An 18,544-nucleotide genomic window follows, 5' to 3' on the forward strand; every position below is an offset into this window, starting at 1 on the left:
TTATCGGTTATAACCATACAGTCTATAGATTTAACATACTGTAAAACTTGAGATAAAGTTTTGCATAAAGCTATCTCACGTAGGCATAGGAGGATATATTGGATCTAGGATGTAGGATTCTTATAAGATTTAAATATACACAATAAAATATTATACATTTCACCCCTTCCTTCATCTCTTCCATTATCAGGATTTTGATCATGCTCTATAATTTTGATGAACAGGTCAAATTTGAGACTCAGTTCTGAATTAGCTGGTTGACTCAAATGTGACTGAAACACTTTATCGTTATATGTAAGAAAAGACACACAAAAAAAATAGCTCTGTAACGGAGTGTTGACCTGTCCATGGTGCCTCATTGATTTCGGCATAATTCGTGCTGGGATAGGCTCCAGACTCCTGCCACCCTTAATGTAAATGAATGAAGGAAATAGAAAATGACTAAAAATAGAACATCATTGGAAGATTTCCTGGTTTACTTTATGCATGATAACAGATCCCATGTTGGAACATTAAACAAGTGATCTGTCTCCAGTTAGAGCCCACTTCAGTGTTAATTCAATTCAGAGTTGACAGATAGTGCATCATCACAGATAAGAGGTAGGTTAGGAGGACAGAGAAATGCAAAACAGGGACAAAAAATCAATTAAATAATATAGCTTTTGTTAAATGATTACATGGATATTGTAATTAATATTTACAAGAAACTTATTTTGTTATGTTCACACTGCATGCGTTAATAAAAATAAAAATTCTAAAAAAATTCTTTAGCATTTTAAAAAAAACTATTAACAATAACGTTTTACTAATAATAAAAACGTTATTATTATGAACAAGGAACTTGAGCGTGTTTGATGACGACACTCGTTAGCAAAGTTCCCATTGGTTAGTTGTTGACCGGAAGTCGACTGTGACCCACTCTTTTCTCTTTGCTCCGTGGCATTTTGCAACACAGGCTGCCAGCTGCTGCTGGGTTTACACTAAACCCACGGCTGTGAGTACAGGGGGAATGGACAAAGACGGAATTAGGTGAGTAGTTGTTTTTAAACTAGTAGAACTGCTGAGCAGGCTCTCTTAACAGGTTTACAGAAAATAACACGAACGCGTAGTGAACGTGAAGCTCTAAACACCGCTAAGCCAGCTACAGAACCGTGTCAATATCCGGTTTTGATTTTCAAAGTAAGTTCACACGATGTGTTTGGTATTACAATTTGGGACAGAAGGTGCTGAAATGTGGACAAACATTTTAATAGAGCAGCGTGCTGACTGTAGCCACAACACAACTTATATTCCACAATGTTACAGTATAGCACCTTTGTTGCCATTGCCAAAATACGTGCATGGCTCAATTTGAATGCAAAACTTCAATTGATTAAAACTCACTGATGAACTATTAAAAACATAGTAATCAGATCAGAACATCTTAATGACTTGTTGAGAAATATTAGGTAGAATGTTTAGTTTTGTAAACACAACCCACTTCAAGTTTAAGTAGCGTAAATCTTTTGTAACAATTAAGTGTATGTTGATTGAGCAGATCTTACCAGTGGTGTAGTCTATTGTATAGTAGTGGGTATACTGTACTGTATATATATATAGGCCTATATATATATATATATATATATATATGGGCCAGAATCTGCCTTTGAGAAAGCGGGTGCATATCATAGTGGGGGGTCTGGGTGTTTTGAGCATCAGCAACTTCATTTTTTGTTGCATATGCTTTAATGCACCAATTTACGGTGGAAATACCTTTATTTAGCCTATGCGAAGAAAAAGAACACAGATGACAATTCAAAATATATCAAAAATATAAAAGAAAGTATGTTGTTGCGTGTCATTGGGCATTTTTAAGTGGATATATGGACATCCTGGAGCTTTCTTAGTGGGTATACTGCGTATACCTGTATCACGTAGACTACACCACTGGATCTTACCAGTGATATGTTTGGTTTTAAGCTCAATGTTTAATGTCAGTGACATAACAACGCAGAAATCCTCCGGAAGAAGTTCAGTATGGACGTGACGTGACATTCCATGTGCTTTGTTTCTCTCATTAATTGAACTCAACTGAACACTCCAGTGTCTGTCTCTGGAAGCACGACTGTACTTTGGGGCACATATCTTGCAAAAAATATGACTTCCTTTTTGGAGTTGCGAATGAGGTCTGTTAAATTCTGCATAAAAATAGCCCAACAAGCAATTCTCACTGTACAGTGTTTGTTATTGGTTCCTCTTTTTTGACTGGTTAAAACCTCTATCATCTTTTCTTTCAAGCTACAAAGAAATGGTTTGATTTTTTTTCAAATATTAGAGGAGTGGTTTCCAGCTCCAGCCCTTTGGACTCCGATCCCTGCTAGTTTTCATTATAGCCGTCTTGAACCTAATTAACACCTGTGAGGCCCTGTGAAGACCACGAGTGTCAGGATAGAAAAACAACATGACTTTGTGTGTTGAGTGCTGGAGCTGTAAAAGTTTGACTGTGTGACCTTCAAGAAACAATTGTGCGTGGTATGTGGTGGATAAGATGAGGTGCAAAGAATCCACAAGGCTAGATACTGAGGACTTAAGAGTGGCTGGCCTTTTATGAGATTCCTTCACACATCAGGGGGAAAAAAAACCTTGAATACTTAGGCTGTTTTATATATTTTGTTCCCATGTTAGATCATTTTATTCCACAAGGGGCCTCTTTGCATCTAGAGTTGAGTGTCGTGCTCTTATTTTGAAAAGGAAGCGACTTAACCGGAAGTCTGTAAAGACTAAGTAAGTAGCTTGCTGTTGAGCTCGCCCACCAGTTTTCCTCTGTGCTGTTGTTCAGCTGAGAGCTAAACCGTGTACTAGCTCTCCAGGTGTAGCTAATTCCTCCTGTCCCTGTTCATTCAGGTTTAAATAATGACCTTTAGAGTGTAAAATCTTAAAATAAGTTGGACACATATTGAAGACGTTGTTACAGAAAAAGAAATGTTTCATTCATTGACTGAATGAAATTGTTACTGGCAGGCTGGTTGATTTCTGAGCTCGCTTGAATGGTAATACATTGTTGTATTATCACGTGTTATTATCAGAACCGTTTATTTAAAAGTCTTTACAAGTGGCTCCCTGTATAGTAAGTAGGATTTCTTGTCTTATTGTGGATTTCTGTGATTTTTTTTTTTTACCTAGGTGATTATCTCATGGATGTACACAGGACAGATGTAAGAAGATACTGATAGGTTGGAGCCAGGAAACAGGACCTTCCCAGTAAAATGACATAAAGGCCCTTCCAAACCTCTACGATGATGTGCAGAAGCACATTGTAGGTAATGTGATCAGAGGGGAAAGGGAATGCAGACTTGCCAGCTATAGCTTGTATGTGAGCGTAATGCCCAGGCGGGGGTTGCCGCTTCAGGGCCGGGTCCGCTGGCTCTTTCTGGGCTTGTTCCTGCTGCTGGTGCTGCTGCTGTTTGCATACCTGCTGGAGTGCACCCCTCCAGCAGACGTCAGCCTGGCGCTGCCCGGCCTGGCAGGGGAGAGCTACGGGAAGGAGTACTACCAGGCCCTGCTGCAGGAACAGGAGGAGCGCCACCTAAACCGCGCCGCCAGTCTCAAGCGCCAGATTGCCCAGCTCAAGCAGGAGCTGCAGGAAATGGGTGAGAAGCTAAAGGTCCTGCAGGACAAGAAGGAGCTCCCTGGGGTGCAGGGCCTGGCCGAGACTAAAGACCAAGAGCCGGGAGATCTGCTGGAGTACCTGCACTCCCAGATCGACAAGGCTGAGGTCAACACGGGGGCACGCCTCCCCAGCGAGTATGCCCTGGTGCCCTTCGAGAGTTTCACCTCGTCCAAGGTATACCAGCTGGAGATGGGGCTGACGCGGCACCCAGAGGAGAAACCTGTCCGCAAAGACCGCAGGGACGAGCTGGTGGAGGTCGTGGAGGCTGCGCTGGACATCATCAACAACCCTGATGAGGAGGACGGCGTGGAGGAAGACATGCCCATGCAGAGACAAACCTACACAGAGGGTCACTTTACGGAAGGTAAGGTCTACACCACCCGACAGCGGACTGACGAATGATCACTGTAACTGATGTGTTGTCTCAGCATAGCATTGCTTTTCATATATTTTACAGGACTGTACAGGACCGAGCGAGACAAAGGGACACTTTACGAACTCTTCTTCGCCAAAGAGGATTCCAGCAGCTTCCGCCATGTCACGCTCTTCAGACCTTTTGGTCCCTTAATGAAAGTCAGGAGCACATCTGTAGAAACATCAGCAATGATTATTAACATCATTGTGCCGCTGGCGGGCAGAATAGAAACTTTCTCACAGTTCTTGCACAACTTCAGGTGAGAATGACTCAGAAACAGTCCCTGTCTGTTAGACATAACCCAGCATGTTCACTTCAAATATGCATATAGTAGACACAATGGCCCGGTTTTAATCATTGTTGTGCAATCAAGTACAACCTGTTCTTGTAATGAATTTAAAAAAAAAATCATGTTTTTAGGGAGGTGTGCATACAGCAGGACAGGCGAATACATCTCACGGTGGTGTATTTTGGGCCGGAAGGCCTCCAGGAGGTGAAATCATCTTTGGAAAAAATGTCAAGGTTTGTCCTTTGACTGAGAAATGGCTTTTGATATGCTCGCGTTAGTTTCGGGGTACTACTGTGTTGTGGAAATTGAAATCTACCACATTTGTCGTTTTTCAGCGAGGAGAGCTTCTCCAATTACACTCTGATCCCAGTGGAAGAAGAGTTTTCCCGAGGTCGGGGTCTGGATATCGGAGCCCACGCCTGGAAGAAAGGCGACGTCTTAATGTTTTTTTGTGACGTCGACATCCATTTCACACTCGAGTTCCTTAACACCTGTCGTCTCCACGCCGCTCCCAGTAGGTTTACATATTATTGTTGTTATTTTGTTATTTGTCGTTTTGAGCTTTTATTTGCAGGTAGACTTGTCACTAAATAAACCATATAAGTCGTACTTGACTCTTTGTTTTGTAGATAAGAAAGTCTTCTATCCAGTGGTGTTCAGTCTGTACAATCCTGCCATAGTCTATGGAAATGTGGAGCTGGCTCCACCTACTGAACTCCAACTGGTAAGGACCTCACATTTATCTCTAAATAGTATTTGTAGAAAGATCATTTAAATCTACGTTATTTAAAGATCCCCTCCACACATTTTTTGAGACATAAAAAACAGTCGGCTTGGAATGATAATTTGCATGTAACATGGATTGTCCACAAAAGAAGTTCAACTACCTTTTTTAAAAGTTCTTAAAACTGTATCTACTTCTTACCCAAATTGAAAAATCCACAATATCTGAATATGCAAATACCGTTCACAGCAAACGTGTAACTACTGGATGCAATATGTTTCATTCGCACCACATGTGCACTGGAGGTTTAAGTTTCCACATCACACTTGTGTAAGTTGCACACTGAACCGTGATTGGCTTCCAAGCTAGTTGTGATGTCATAAAATGGGATGGTATGGTTTTATTTATGGATATAGAAAAACAACAAGGGGGGGAGGTGGTATCCAAGGGATAACATGTAAAAGCGAAAAACACTTGTTTCCAACATGGTCCCTGATGTAAGAGAGACGAGACATACAACACATGCAAAACACATACAAAATCATCTTGTACGTTCACATCTTGAACTCCGATTAAAGGTGAACCCAGAGAAACGTTCCTCCCCCTGCAGATGGTTGTGAAAACAGCCTTCTAGTGTCAAACTCTGCACAGTGAAGCTCAAACATTCGAGAGAAGTGAACAATAAGCAAAACACATTTTTGAGTGGAAAATAACTTTACACGAGTAATTTTAGTTTAATGAATACAGGGGTGTTCCCCCTGTTTATTGTAATAAATGTCTTTTGTCGAATAGATTCACAAAAAAGATGCTGGATTCTGGAGAGATTTTGGCTTTGGGATGACGTGTCAGTATCGTTCCGATTTCCTAAATATCGGTAAGCACTGATCACTTCATGCGATTTCATATTTAATGTACTCAAACAGCGGATAATGTTGACCAACACACTTGCAAATGGATTTTACTCCTCCAGGTGGGTTCGATCTTGAAGTCAAAGGCTGGGGCGTGGAAGACGTCCACTTGTACAGGAAGTATCTGAGGAGCGAAGTGATAGTGATTCGGACGCCAGTGTCCGGTCTCTTCCACCTGTGGCACGAGAAGCAGTGTGCAGACGAGCTGACGCCGGAGCAGTACCGCATGTGCATCCAGTCCAAAGCCATGAACGAGGCGTCCCACTCTCACCTGGGCATGCTGGTTTTCCGCGACGAGATCGAGGCTCACCTCCGCAAGCAGGCCTTCAAGACTCAGAGCAAAACCGAGGACTGAGCGAGCCTCCACATATACCCATCACCATTCCAACGTTAAGACTGCAAGGTGCTGACTTATCGCACTACAGCAAAAGACACGTTTACATGGATCTTTCTGCATTTCACTGCACAGCTGTAGACAAATGAATGTACAAAAACAAACATTGATCGATGTGACACTTCACAACATGGTACAACAGCAGTATAAAACACAGATAAACAATCATATGTTACGTATCGGAATCAATTCAGTAAGCATGCCGCTATTTGGAAAACCTAACTTGTCATTAAGCCATCCTACCTGCTTCAATAACACACAGCACCTGACATGAGCAACCCGTTTATACTCCATTTATACCTTCTCTTCTGCTTAACTACATTTCACTGCTCAATGTGACCATAGCCATGTGATTTTCTGCATCCCTAAAAAATACCAAACGAGCAAATACAAGCAGCTGTTGATGCGTAGAGGGGCGTTTAACAGTTAACTAAAAGCTAACAAGTCCAACTATTTATTTACTATTGACAAAAGGAAATATAAGAAGGTGCACTTTGTTAAAATGGAGGTTAAAAAATGCAAGTTGACTGCACAAAAACAAGACCTTTCTACTGCTTCCCAGCCTTCTGCCAGTTGAGGATCAAAAGCAATTTACAATCTTTGCTTTAACAGTATATTGGCAGTTGTGTGTGTGTGTGTGTGTGTGTGTGTGTGTGTGTGTGTGTGTGTGTGTGTGTGTGTGTGTGTGTGTGTGTGTGTGTGTGTGTGTGTGTGTGTGTGTGTGTGTGTGTGTGTGTGTGTGTGTGTGTGTGTGTGTGTGTGTGTGTGTGGAGAGACGTTCTGTTCTGTTAGTATTATATTTATCGGTTGTTACAGACTGGCAACGTGGTAAAAAAAAGGGAATTTTTTTTTTGTGTTTAATGTGACAATCGGTCACTATCTTCCTTTGCTGATGACAGCTTCCAAGTGATCAGTTTAACAGAGAAGCATGTTAAATAGTTAAGAGCCAGGAGCATGCAGTGCTATATATTAGGTCTATGTGGACCAGTGTTATTGTCTAAAAACATTCTATTACATTATTAAGATTTGTCATTTATGCCCAGTGAGAATGACACATTATGATTCCTAATACTGGACTGAGTTTGAATGTTACAGCCCGCTCTTGTAAATATTTTTCTAATATTTCTTTGTTTTACACTTGTGAGTTGAATACTTTTGTCGTACGTGCCTACACGCTAAACGTGACATGAAATGTATATATTTTTTTTTTTTTATTCCATCTCATAATGAGAGAGGATGCGACCGTTGAACAGCTCAGTCAGAGGTCCGAGGCGTGATGGAACAGGACCGCTGTCAGAACGAAGCAGGTTATTCTTGCATCTTATCCTGTAATCATTTTTAAATCAATGTCTTTGCTAATATTACAGCTTTTTGTAGATAGTGTTACAGTGTCCTCGCCCTGCCAGAGAAATGTTACATTCAAGAATTTACAACAATTCAAACAGAAAGAACCCATGCAAGGAAATGATTTATTTTGAAATTTTGGCTATTAAATAAAACTTACAGAAGGCTGCATTAACTGCTGCTAAGTCATAGTCATTTCTGCTGTTAGCATTTGATTTGATGATACATAGAGTAAACTTAGTTATATAATTTATACTATAAAAATGTAATATCAAACATGTCAAGTGTCTTTGAATCTACAAGCTCATTTGTATGTTTCTTAATTTAAGACAAATGGCATAATACAATTGTATTATTCATCTGTATACAATAAACTACATGAATAGAAAAAGAATCAAAAATCAAATCAAAATTCACGAAAACTGACGTAAAATAAACCAAATGGAAAAGTTTCAGGCTTATTTTCATCTCCGGTACTTCAGTTATCAATGTGCTAGATGTTCTGGATGGATCCCCATGGTCCTGTAGATCTCTTTCAGAATAAGCAGAGCTGTGTCTTCAGATTGCCTACAAAACAACACAAGTGTTAATATAAAAGGGTTTACCTACATCTTCACTCACAGTGTTTGAGCTACAGGCCTGGAGGACATGTCACAGTAGGAAAAGCACAGGTGTAAATAAGCCAGGCTTATAGCCGCTTTCCGACCGGAGGGATTTTTGCAGTTCCTAGAACATAACGTTCCTAGAACCCTTTTTTTCTCGTGTTCCGACTGGACCAATTTTGGTACCAATTAGGTACCAAATATTAAGTTCCTCTGACCACAGTTCCTGTAACTCTTTCAGCTCCTACTTCAGGGCAGGGTCTTTTCCCTTTTCCGCATAGTGGTGGTTACATGGCTGTGTTATAATAACAAAAAGGTCAGTTCCTATGGCCAGTTGGCTAGTGTGAATGCAAATGGCCAAACCGGGTTTTGGGGGAGAGTAGTTAGTACAACTGTTTAGAAGTGGACTGTTCCTATAACTAATTAACTAATAATTCCTGTAACTACTTGGTCGGAAAGAGGCTCTGATGGCTGAATTCTATTTAGCTGCTTCGGTTTCAGGGCCCTGGTATAGGCCTTTTTCATATAGTGGAGTGGAAGTTATAGTAGGGAAAGCACAGATAAACAATAGCTCTGTGCCACTCAAGTGTCTGATTAAGTCGTGTGCGACAGTGAGCCAGCATTCACAATACCAGGACCCTGAAACCAAAGCAGATACGGCACGGCAAGTTCATTTATTTAGCACATTTTAGCCACAAGGCAATTCAGAGCGGTTTACAAAAAACTTTTAAAACGTATAAAAAGTAATTAAAGAGACTAGAAAATAAACCAAGATAAAATAGAATAGAATAAGACAAAATACAATAATACACATTACAGTGCAGATAAATAGAATTTTATATATATATATATATATATATATATATATATATATATATATATATTTCTATTGATCAACTAATTGATTAATAGACTAACTGTGTCAGCTCTTGTTGCAATTGCAAATTGGTGGAGGGACTGAATGGCAAGCTTCATAGTGAACATGTGAACGTGCGGTGGATGAAATGGAGGTCTCTGTACCAGTAGCAGAGATGACTCTGGAGGGCAAACAGGTACTCATTGAAACTCTCGATGGGCTTCTCCTGCAGGACGTAGTCGATGCGATTTCCTCCGTTCAGCATCCCGACCTTCACCTGAGGCTCCTCCTCTTTTGGTGGCTCAGGGCTCTCTGGCATCTTATGCTCTGCGAGGAACCAGAATGGAGTTAGAAATGCCTCACAAGAGAGAACTAATTTGATTGAGGAGTCAAAAAATCGGAGACACTAACCCTCGTGCTCTTGCTTCTCCTGTTCTTCGATCTGATTGGCTACCATGGCCAACTCAGCCTGAAGAAGGGCAGACGAGGTGTGAGCGCGAGCGAAATCGTTGAGCGTCTGCCAGGCGCTCCTCAGGGAGCTGATAAACCCGTGCTTCAGGTCAGAGCCCATCCTGGTAAGACTCTCCTTCAGCTCTGAAACACAAAGAGATCCGTTAATCAGTCTGCACGAAAACACGTCACATGATACAAGTTGTTTTAATTAGACCCATTGGCATTCCAATTCCAATACATATCAGCAGAGAACAATAAACAAACCTATTTATTTTAAAGGTGCTCTAAGCGATGTTGGGTGACGTCACTTCTTGTTGACGTTCGAAGCATTGTCAAACAAAACGGAGGCTAGCTCGCCCCTCCCTCCTCCTCATCCCGTCCCCACCCCCCAACCCCCAACCCCAAATCCTTCTTGTCGGTTATTGGCGGGAACGCTGTCTGTTATGTTTGGTGGTGCAGGTTGGCGCAGTTTTTTTTTTTTGTTGCCGTTTGTGGAGCCTGGGCTGTCTACAGAGACCGTGTTTTTTTACAGTGTGTTCAGGGGACAGGCAGCTCGCAGACATTGAGGAGATGTTTGCTGTATGTGACAAAACATGTAGCCTAAAAAAACACGTGACATCGCTTAGAGCACCTTTAATTGACCAATTAATAGACGTCTATTTGTGTTTAAAATTAAAACGAAAAAACAAGACCAATTGTCCACATCGTCCTCTTAGTTAATATTTCATTTTGATCTTCAGCTCACACTTTTCTGCAAAAGCAAGAGAAAACTACTGTCCAGTCTGTTGCAATTTTACTTTTCCATAGCACGTTTAATGTAAGAATAGAGACTTTTTTTTTTTTTTTTCACCACACAAATCATGGCACTCCACCCATAAGGGGGCAGAGAAGTCTGAACTGAGGATCCCATCATGCAGTCACACTAAAACAACAACTCAGTTTAGGGTCTTATGAAGACATGGAACTGTGCCAGGACGTATGACATACTTCAGTTTGCTTGTAGCAACAGTAAAACACCAGCAGTGGTCTAGTTAGCTGGCAGAAATGTACGAGAAAAAATGAGTGAGTGCCGTACCGAGATGAAGCCTCTTCCTCCCTTTGTGATGCGGGATCAAGACAGGCTTAAAGTCCATGTCTGGTATTATCATGGGCTCAATCCTGTATGCCACTGGGTCCAACTGGAAGAAAACGAGTCATTAATGAAGTCATCAGATAGTAATGCATAAAGTGACTCAGCTTCATTGCTTTCATCCCATTTTGATTATACATTTAGCCTCTTAGTTTGTATTTTTTATACTAATGTGTGGGCAAGTAGGGTTAAAGGGAAATGACTATGTTTCTGTGACAATATAAAAGATGTAACACTAATGTGAAAAAGACTAATTTTAGGAATTATAGCGGATGCCTTTGCACACTAATAATATGTACAGACTTGCAATTAAAAACAATAAAAGCGTGCTGCAACTCAAGTAGGCAAATAACTGAGCATAACTTGAGCATCTGTAGCTCAATTAGCAGTAATTCCTTCAGGGTATATACAGGTTTGGAAGAGCTGCATACCGGATGGTAAATATTAAAGAATCGCTTGCACGTGGGCAGCTGGTACGTCTCGTCAATCTTTTCCAGTCCTCGGACCGTCAGGAACATGCCGATTGGAGAACCCAACGCAAAGAAGTTCATCGGCTCAAAGTCCAGAGCGTGGTAGACCACTGACACCTGCAGAACAAAACGTTAAGAAAGTCATTATTAAAGGTCAAGTCAAAATTCATCCCTCATTGTGTTTACAAGTCACATTTTACCTGTCCAGTGCCAACTTCAAAGTAATTGTAGTCGACGTGGATGGAGACGGAGTTGCCCACTGGGAGCTTCTTCACAGAGGGATCAGCAGGAGCTGCAGCTGCTGGTGGGGGCGCTGCAACCTGACAGACCTCTGCTTTCTTCTCCTGGGCGGCCTGTTGTGCGGCCTGTTGTGCGGCCTGTTGTGCAGTCTGCGCACATGAATCCAAGACAGAGACACAAAGAGCGTGTTGAGCATCACCATTGATTTGCAAAGTCTCACAGGTGCTCAGGAGACTTAACGTACCTGCTTATTCACTCTCTCTTTGACAAACTTGCTGATTTTTTTCCGGGGACCCAGAGGGATTCCCATCTCTTTTAGGTCCTCGATTGTGCACATGAGCTGAAAGAGCAGAGTGGGAAAGGGACAACGTGAAACAGCCACCACCATCTTGTAAAAATGATGTGTGAAAAATAACATCAAAAGCCAGAGCTCAGCATTTAAAATGTCCCTCCATGACCTTAAAGCTATAGTGAGTAGTTTCTGTCGCCCCCATGAGGAATTCTAATTAATGACAGCACCACCGTTGTTGCATCCACATGATACAGCCCCCACCCCTCCTCCACACAGTTGCTAGTAGCCAAGGAGGAGGATTAAAAAAACATGATGGACTCTTCAGAAGAGGTAATTATCTTCACTCGAGTTTCTGTGCACAGAAGTCGCCGGATGACACCATGTTCTAAACATAGCCATGCTGAGAAATAGAGAGTGTTTTGTGAAGCAATGGATGGTATGTAACAGACGTTCATTATTATCAAAAAAAGTTACGCACTAAAGCTTTAACCACATCTATTTCTCACACTTTACATACCCTTTTGTAGACAACAAACTCCCCAGGACTTAGTTATTTAAGCTAACGCTTTTGACATAACAAGCAAAGGAGGCTTTTATTCTTACAAAAGATTCTATGTCAATCTTCTCCTCATCAAAGGTACTCTTGTACTCAGACAAGCCCAGATGTTCCAGCATGGCAGAAAGATCTTCAAACTCCTCCCCATCTTCTTTAGGCTCCTCTTCCACAGCTGGAGGGGGGGCGGCATTATTTCCCTGTGTGTTCCCTGCCACCTGATGTGAGAGGCACAATTAATTTACAATTAACATATTGCAACATTATTTCGAAATGATCCATTATGCACATGTCATAAGCCAGAACTAAAAACATTTATGATCAATTACTACATGCATCACCTTCAGTGGGGAATCAATACACTGTGTTTTAGTCGCAAAATCTGATGTTTTTCAACTGATTAGCAGGATAATAGATGGACATGTTGCTATATATATCGAATTAACTGGTGTATGACCTGTTTGGTCTGTCCATTAGCAGCGGGTATGATTGGCATGGCCAGTGCAGGAGAGCCATTCTTCTGATTTGACAACAAGTCAAAGAGAATCAGGGAACCTGCAAGTACAACGAAGAGACACAATCTAGGTTTAAAACAGAAGAAAAGAACAAAGCCCCCACTCCCTATCGCACGTTCTGTCAACCTGAACAAACTGGAACTTTCCTGGACATGGTCTGGGAGTGTGAACAGGTGCATGAGTTTTGGAATAAAACAACATCAATAATATCTGATGTGATAGGAGGTCGACTTCCTACTGACCCGATTATTTTGTTACTTAATGACGACTCTAAATTACACCTGCTTGGGAGAAACAGAAAATTTGGCTAGCCGGCTCAACCGCAACCAAGAAAATGATAGCTCAACGCTGGCTACCCCCCCCACTGGCTTTGTATAAAACAGTGGTTGGCGTATTTTCTGGACATAGTTATGCTTGAGCTCTCTACAGCAAGGATTAACAAAGCCCAGTCATCAACTATAGACTTATTGAAAAACGCAGCAGCACAGGTATCAGTCCTAATGACCTCAGCATCACAAGAAGTAGAGGAGAGCGACTAGGCAAGGTGTGACTTCTGTTTTTGTTTTTGTTTTTGTTTATTTGTCTGTTTTTGTTTTCCTCGAGACCGCAGAGGGTGGGGGGTGACAGAAGGTTTTTGTTCTTGTTCAATTGTATTTGTCTGTTCTGTATGTTCAAAATATAAAAAATAAAAAGAACAAAAGAACAAAGCCAGTGGTGTAGAAGCAAATAATCAACTGGTCTATTACCTAAGCTGTGTCCGGCCACTGATGTGCCTCCTCTGTAGTCTGGGTTCCTCGTCATGAACAGGGCATAAAGTCTGTTGATCTCGTTGGCAACTGTGTCCATGATGGTCTGGCAGTAAGTGGGACTGTTGTAGAAAAGCACATCTAACAAAGTCTCGTTTGTAAAGTGACGTAAACGTCCAGTGCTGGGCAACGTAATCTTCTTGATCCTCCTACAAAGAGAAATTAGAAATTAAGCTAAAAAATAGTTCAAATAAAAAGTCTCTTAAAAAGATAAGTCAGGTGATATTCTAGGTTTTTCTTATTGTTAACAAATCCCACGAAAAATGACCAGAATTAATAAGTATTCTTTGTGTGGGCAAAGTGTAATTTATTTTATACCTCTGTGCCATACAGCTCCAGTGTTGTCCAAAAACTATTAACACACATCAATGAGCCACTGTTGCTCTGGGTGACATGTTCCTTCGAACACACACACACTGTAGTTTATTTTGAGTCAAACCACATACGCTGTCCTGCTGCTGCGTCACAAGAGCACCAGATAAGTATTAAACCGCAGCTGAAAATAGTCTCCGGCAAATACACACACATTTTCTTTTGTTTGAGCAGTGTTGGCAAAAAACTACAGTGGCCAGCTGCGTTTAGGAAATTACTGAGCCTTTTTTTAAACTGAAACTATAGATTTGTGACCTGTATTTAAAGATGTACATGTTTAATGGAAATAAATCCAATTGGGGCTGAGTGCCACAGACAGAAGGTAGGAAAGTCAGAGTATTGAGAGACATACACATGCATTGTTGGGTTTGGTCTTTTGGTCATTTGTTGACTCTAAAAAAAAATTCAACATAATAAGTCCAGTCTGTACAATTATTGGATAACTGACTTTGGATGCCTCCGTGCATACACTGACATTGCCACATTAGTAATTGGTGTATTGGAGGTGTATTTGCAACGTTGAGTTTGACAAAAACTTCCACAGTCAGTGTCAACCTTCCTCTCCTCACCTGTCCACCCCTGTGGCATCCCCATGTAGAGCCGTGTGCCACTGGACAGGGAGGAACTCCACTCTGCTGATGGTTTGCTCATCCAGCGACTTCTTAAAGTGACTGTGCAGCAGCTTCAGTGACACACTGCGGAAGTCGTCCACTGAAAGCACAAGGGTTTGTACAGTTCATTTCATAAATCGTGGAGGGTAAACCAATACTGGCAAACGGCTCTATTTTTTTATTTTTCTTTGGTACTCACCACACTCAACCATGCTCCTAAACCTCAGGTCACACACAGGACCGATTCCATGAACCATGAACACCAGATGATCCACCTGTGGGAGCTCACCTGGAAAAGATGCACAGGATGGAAATGTTGAATTTCACTTTACTTGCTGATCTACTAAGTATATTATTGTCCTGTTCACATCTCAACATGCACCTAAAATATGAACTGTGCTAAATTTAGACAGGCTGTATTACATTTACAACCAGGTATTAAAATGCATCTGACAGTTAAATCTGATTTAACTGTCCCTCATAAAACCGACTGATGGCTGGCATTTCCTCTAATGTCTTTTGAAATGCCTCATCTCACTTTACAGTGTGCTGACAATCTATTTTTCTAAGAATACTTGTAGAAAAGCTTTCTCTTTGGATCAATGAGCTTATAGTTTATTGCCATTTACATAAGGGGTCTAAATGACATAGAACACATTGAGTTTTATGTTTTCTTTCCATAAGTGTCTAGCCTGGTTGACACCAGACCCTTCTCAGTTGTAACTGAGAGTGGGTCTGGGCAAGCTTCATTCACAGCCCATTTCCAAAGGGGTGTCACTAACGGACGCCGCTCAAATGCCTCTGGGCGCAACTGGATAGTCCTTCAACCAATCAGTACCAACGATCCGGGTGACGTAGCAGCGGCTGCGGCATCAACGGGTTGCTGCGCTTCGGTGGCCGTCATGTTGAATGTAAACAAAAAGCTGCTCGCCGTCGCTGCGCTATCGTCATCGTGTAAAGCCCGCCTCAGCGGTTGTGATTGGTGCCTCGATTTGGAAAAATTGGAAATGGGCTTGAATGGGCTCTTGGCCAGACTGACTTGCAGAGCAAATCTCAAATTTGCCGGAACTTCGTCAGGGTTTTCCCAGGCTAATAAGTGCCTACACTTCGATTAAATTAACTTTGGTACAGAGGAACTTGACTACCATCCGGCACTTCATCGTGGTCATCATCAATCCCTCTCTTCACCACTCTGGGCCTCGTCTGCCCGTCCGAAGTTGTGCCCCACTCATCCGGCATGGAGGAGGCCTGAAACTGCACAATCACCTACGGATGCAAACAGAACTCGTCAGATCAAACTAACAGGATTAATCATCACAAGTACAACACTTAACACTAATCAGACAAGGGGTTTACCTTTGGATTGTGCATGACAATGGTCTCTCCTGATGGGAACTCTAGTCTACGGTGCCACTGGTTGGTAGACACGGCTTTCTTATATTCTGCCTGAAGTTAAAGACATACTGTATAAGTATATACAGTGATTTACAATACAAAAATTGCACACTAGAGTTGATGAAACTAGATATGGATGAAAAGTAGATGTTTGACTGGAAGTGGCAATGTAACAAAAAAGATGTGAGACTTTTTATCAACAACACCTGTTTCTGATCAAATGTAGTAGTGAGACAAACCTCCAGCTTGTCGCTAAACTCCTCAGAGTAAGGAATAAAGCGACTATCCGTATCCCCTTTGTAGAACCAAGTACAGCGCCGGACCTCTGTAGGCTCCTCTTCCCAGTACACTGCAGTCCGCATGCGGTCATAGAGCTGCACGTCGTAACGCCCTCCATCTGTTCGTATGATCACATTTTCTGGGTCTGGTTGAACTGGAAGAACAAAAAGCCCACAAAGACGTTAGAACAGATCACAGTTTAATTGGGCCGTGAGAGCACTAAGACTGCCAGGGCCAGATGTTTGGATTTCTCTGGAGAGAAACATTCCCAAATGAACATGCGCAGCGTGTCATTGCACCTGAGTTATACGTCTCCTCTAGCTGTAGGGAGTCAATGATACTGAAAGGAAGCCAGACACTCTTTGATTCCACTTGCTTGCAGTAGAACCAGTGAGGCTGAACAGGCTCATAGACATTGTAGTTGTATGGCATCATGGGACCAGCAGGAACTATCACTCCTCCAACAGTGGTGGCTGTAGGTGGAGGCGCTTGAATCTGTGTGGGAGGAGGCTAAAGAAAGAAGAAAAAAAACTTCATTACAACTTCCTCTTTACTAATGATGATGGCTTTTTGGGGAATGGATCTGGTGCACCTAACAGTCTGTTCATTAACTTAATGAGTTAATCAAGTACCTGACAAACTAATCCGATACAGTCATTGATTAGCTTATGTCTACCTTTGTGAATGTGGGTCCTCCTGACAGCGGGAATGTCTGTGGCGGAGAGCTGAAAGAGTATGGATTCTGCTGAGGTGTGTGTGTTTGTGCCAGCACCTCTGGCGCTGGAATATACGGACTGGCTCTGCTGCTGGTGGGGGTGTGTCGGTACGGGTTATGACTCTGTGGCTGCATCTGAGGAGGTGGTGAGGTCATTGTGGTGGGGGGAGGAGGAGTGTGACGCCCCATAGGGCTTTGGTAAACTGCATTGCCAAACGCTGGAGGAGCAGGGTTCATTTGTGAGCCCGGGTGGGGTGGTGGAGCCATGCTGACACTGCTGGGAATAGAAACCGGGCCTGTTGTTGTCGGGGCTGCTGACAGGGCCGGCGGTGGGCATGGCGACTGGCCGATGGCTGCGAACGGGTCACTGCTGGTTACGGGGCTGGAGAAGTAGTTGAATGTAGAGGGGGCTGCACCATTCCCAGAGGTCTGACCTAGAAAGCTGTCTTCTTCTCCAACATCAGTGGAATCATCTAATAAATCAAAACAGCACATGTAGTGTATGTGTGACTCTGCAAGGGACATCCAAAACACATGACACATTTAAACACAACTTTTTTCAAAGGGTTAATCTATTATATGCAGAAAATAGAGAAATATGGCCATCAAAATGTCCCAGAGCCCAAGGTGACATCTTCAAATGTCATGTTCTGTCCGACCAAAACCCAAATGTATTTGACTTACAATAATATACAAGCAACTTCTCACATTAGATTAATTTAAATCAGTAATTCTAAACAGTATTTAAACAATGAATCGACTATCAACCAACCATTTCAGCCTTATATAATAGAGCATCAATACTCACTCACAATAAACACCTGACATTGAGGATGTGTGAAAGTGGAAACATCTTAGATACAACCCAGATCACAGCAAAATACAGCTAATTTGGCATTACAGTAAATACTTTTAATTTGATAATTAACGCAGGCAGAATGTGGCCAATTTAAAGACAGAACATGTTTTGATCATAATAGCTGCACATCCTCTTCATGTAACATCAGACAGGGAACAGTCTGACGTAAAACACATCACTATCAATTAGGCTAACCTCTCTGACAACCGACTGTCGCCTCACCACTTTCTGTTTCTCTGTCTTTTACACTAAATGACAGCTGACAGCAGTAAAGGAACTCGGTTAGCTAGCTAGCTTAGGCTGCTCACGACACAGCTAATGTTTAGACATTTCCCCAGTCTGCATTTCATCTCACCTCCTGACAACACCGCTGGACCAGTGGCCTGACTCACTGGCATGAAAGGCAGATTGAAGTTAAACTCCGGAGCGGCGCTGAACAGTAAATTTGCACTGGTGTTGGGAACATTATTATTCTTTCTATCTGCCATTTTCCCCTAGAATTACACGTAGCCACTATTGGCGCAGGCAGGCAGTAAACGCTCAGTTCTCCAAACAGCTTTTCCTGTCCTAACAGACTTTACTGATCTCCAAAGCATATCTATGGATCAACATACGACAAGACGGCATCACGCATGGTTTGTAGATCTGCTAAAACCACGCAGGTCATTTGACTG

The 18,544-nt window shown here is 42.1% G+C and overlaps 2 protein-coding genes across 4 annotated transcripts; one reads left to right on the forward strand and one right to left on the reverse strand.

Moving 5' to 3' along the window:
* The first annotated feature begins 893 nt into the window (after window positions 1–893).
* On the forward strand, window positions 894–8,116 carry csgalnact2 (chondroitin sulfate N-acetylgalactosaminyltransferase 2). Its single transcript, XM_035992512.1, has 9 exons — window positions 894–1,029; window positions 3,163–4,013; window positions 4,107–4,323; window positions 4,485–4,586; window positions 4,689–4,867; window positions 4,983–5,077; window positions 5,870–5,951; window positions 6,048–7,018; window positions 7,153–8,116. The coding sequence occupies exons 2-8, from the start codon at window positions 3,362–3,364 to the stop codon at window positions 6,338–6,340; spliced, it is 1,620 nt and encodes a 539-aa protein (XP_035848405.1). The 5' UTR covers window positions 894–1,029; window positions 3,163–3,361; the 3' UTR covers window positions 6,341–7,018; window positions 7,153–8,116.
* LOC116039379 (SEC23 interacting protein) lies at window positions 7,816–18,460 on the reverse strand. Of its 3 annotated transcripts, none has more exons than XM_035992502.1 (18): window positions 18,226–18,460; window positions 16,973–17,484; window positions 16,596–16,806; window positions 16,257–16,450; window positions 15,979–16,068; window positions 15,768–15,888; window positions 14,822–14,911; window positions 14,581–14,722; window positions 13,580–13,788; window positions 12,776–12,873; window positions 12,369–12,536; window positions 11,718–11,813; window positions 11,434–11,610; window positions 11,195–11,350; window positions 10,710–10,812; window positions 9,594–9,775; window positions 9,346–9,515; window positions 7,816–8,290 (listed from the first exon to the last, which is right to left on the reverse strand). In XM_035992502.1, the coding sequence occupies exons 1-18, from the start codon at window positions 18,356–18,358 to the stop codon at window positions 8,209–8,211; spliced, it is 2,934 nt and encodes a 977-aa protein (XP_035848395.1). In that variant the 5' UTR covers window positions 18,359–18,460; the 3' UTR covers window positions 7,816–8,208. The 3 variants fall into 3 exon arrangements, with proteins under 3 accessions (XP_035848395.1, XP_031140035.1, XP_031140037.1); XM_031284175.2 differs by having other exon boundaries at window positions 9,346–9,508; window positions 9,593–9,775; window positions 11,434–11,622; window positions 18,226–18,459; XM_031284177.2 differs by having other exon boundaries at window positions 9,346–9,508; window positions 9,593–9,775; window positions 11,434–11,598; window positions 18,226–18,358.
* Between the last annotated feature and the right edge of the window lie 84 nt (window positions 18,461–18,544).

The sequence above is a fragment of the Sander lucioperca genome, chromosome 15 (assembly GCF_008315115.2).
Source record: "Sander lucioperca isolate FBNREF2018 chromosome 15, SLUC_FBN_1.2, whole genome shotgun sequence".
In the NCBI taxonomy this organism is placed as follows: domain Eukaryota; kingdom Metazoa; phylum Chordata; class Actinopteri; order Perciformes; family Percidae; genus Sander; species Sander lucioperca.

What these genes read in the sequence shown, in the direction of transcription:
- csgalnact2 (XM_035992512.1), top strand. Translation starts at nt 3,362, where the DNA reads ATGCCCAGGCGGGGGTTGCCGCTTCAGGGCCGGGTCCGCTGGCTCTTT. An exon ending in CAGTTCTTGCACAACTTCAG is followed by an intron (nt 4,324 to 4,484) that starts GTGAGAATGACT and finishes TCATGTTTTTAG; the next exon opens with GGAGGTGTGCATACAGCAGG. An exon ending in TCGTCTCCACGCCGCTCCCA is followed by an intron (nt 4,868 to 4,982) that starts GTAGGTTTACAT and finishes TTTGTTTTGTAG; the next exon opens with ATAAGAAAGTCTTCTATCCA.
- LOC116039379 (XM_031284175.2), bottom strand. Translation starts at nt 18,358, where the DNA reads ATGGCAGATAGAAAGAATAATAATGTTCCCAACACCAGTGCAAATTTA. An exon ending in GAGGACCCACATTCACAAAG is followed by an intron (nt 16,807 to 16,972) that starts GTAGACATAAGC and finishes TTCTTTCTTTAG; the next exon opens with CCTCCTCCCACACAGATTCA. An exon ending in TTGAAGTTGGCACTGGACAG is followed by an intron (nt 11,351 to 11,433) that starts GTAAAATGTGAC and finishes TTTGTTCTGCAG; the next exon opens with GTGTCAGTGGTCTACCACGC.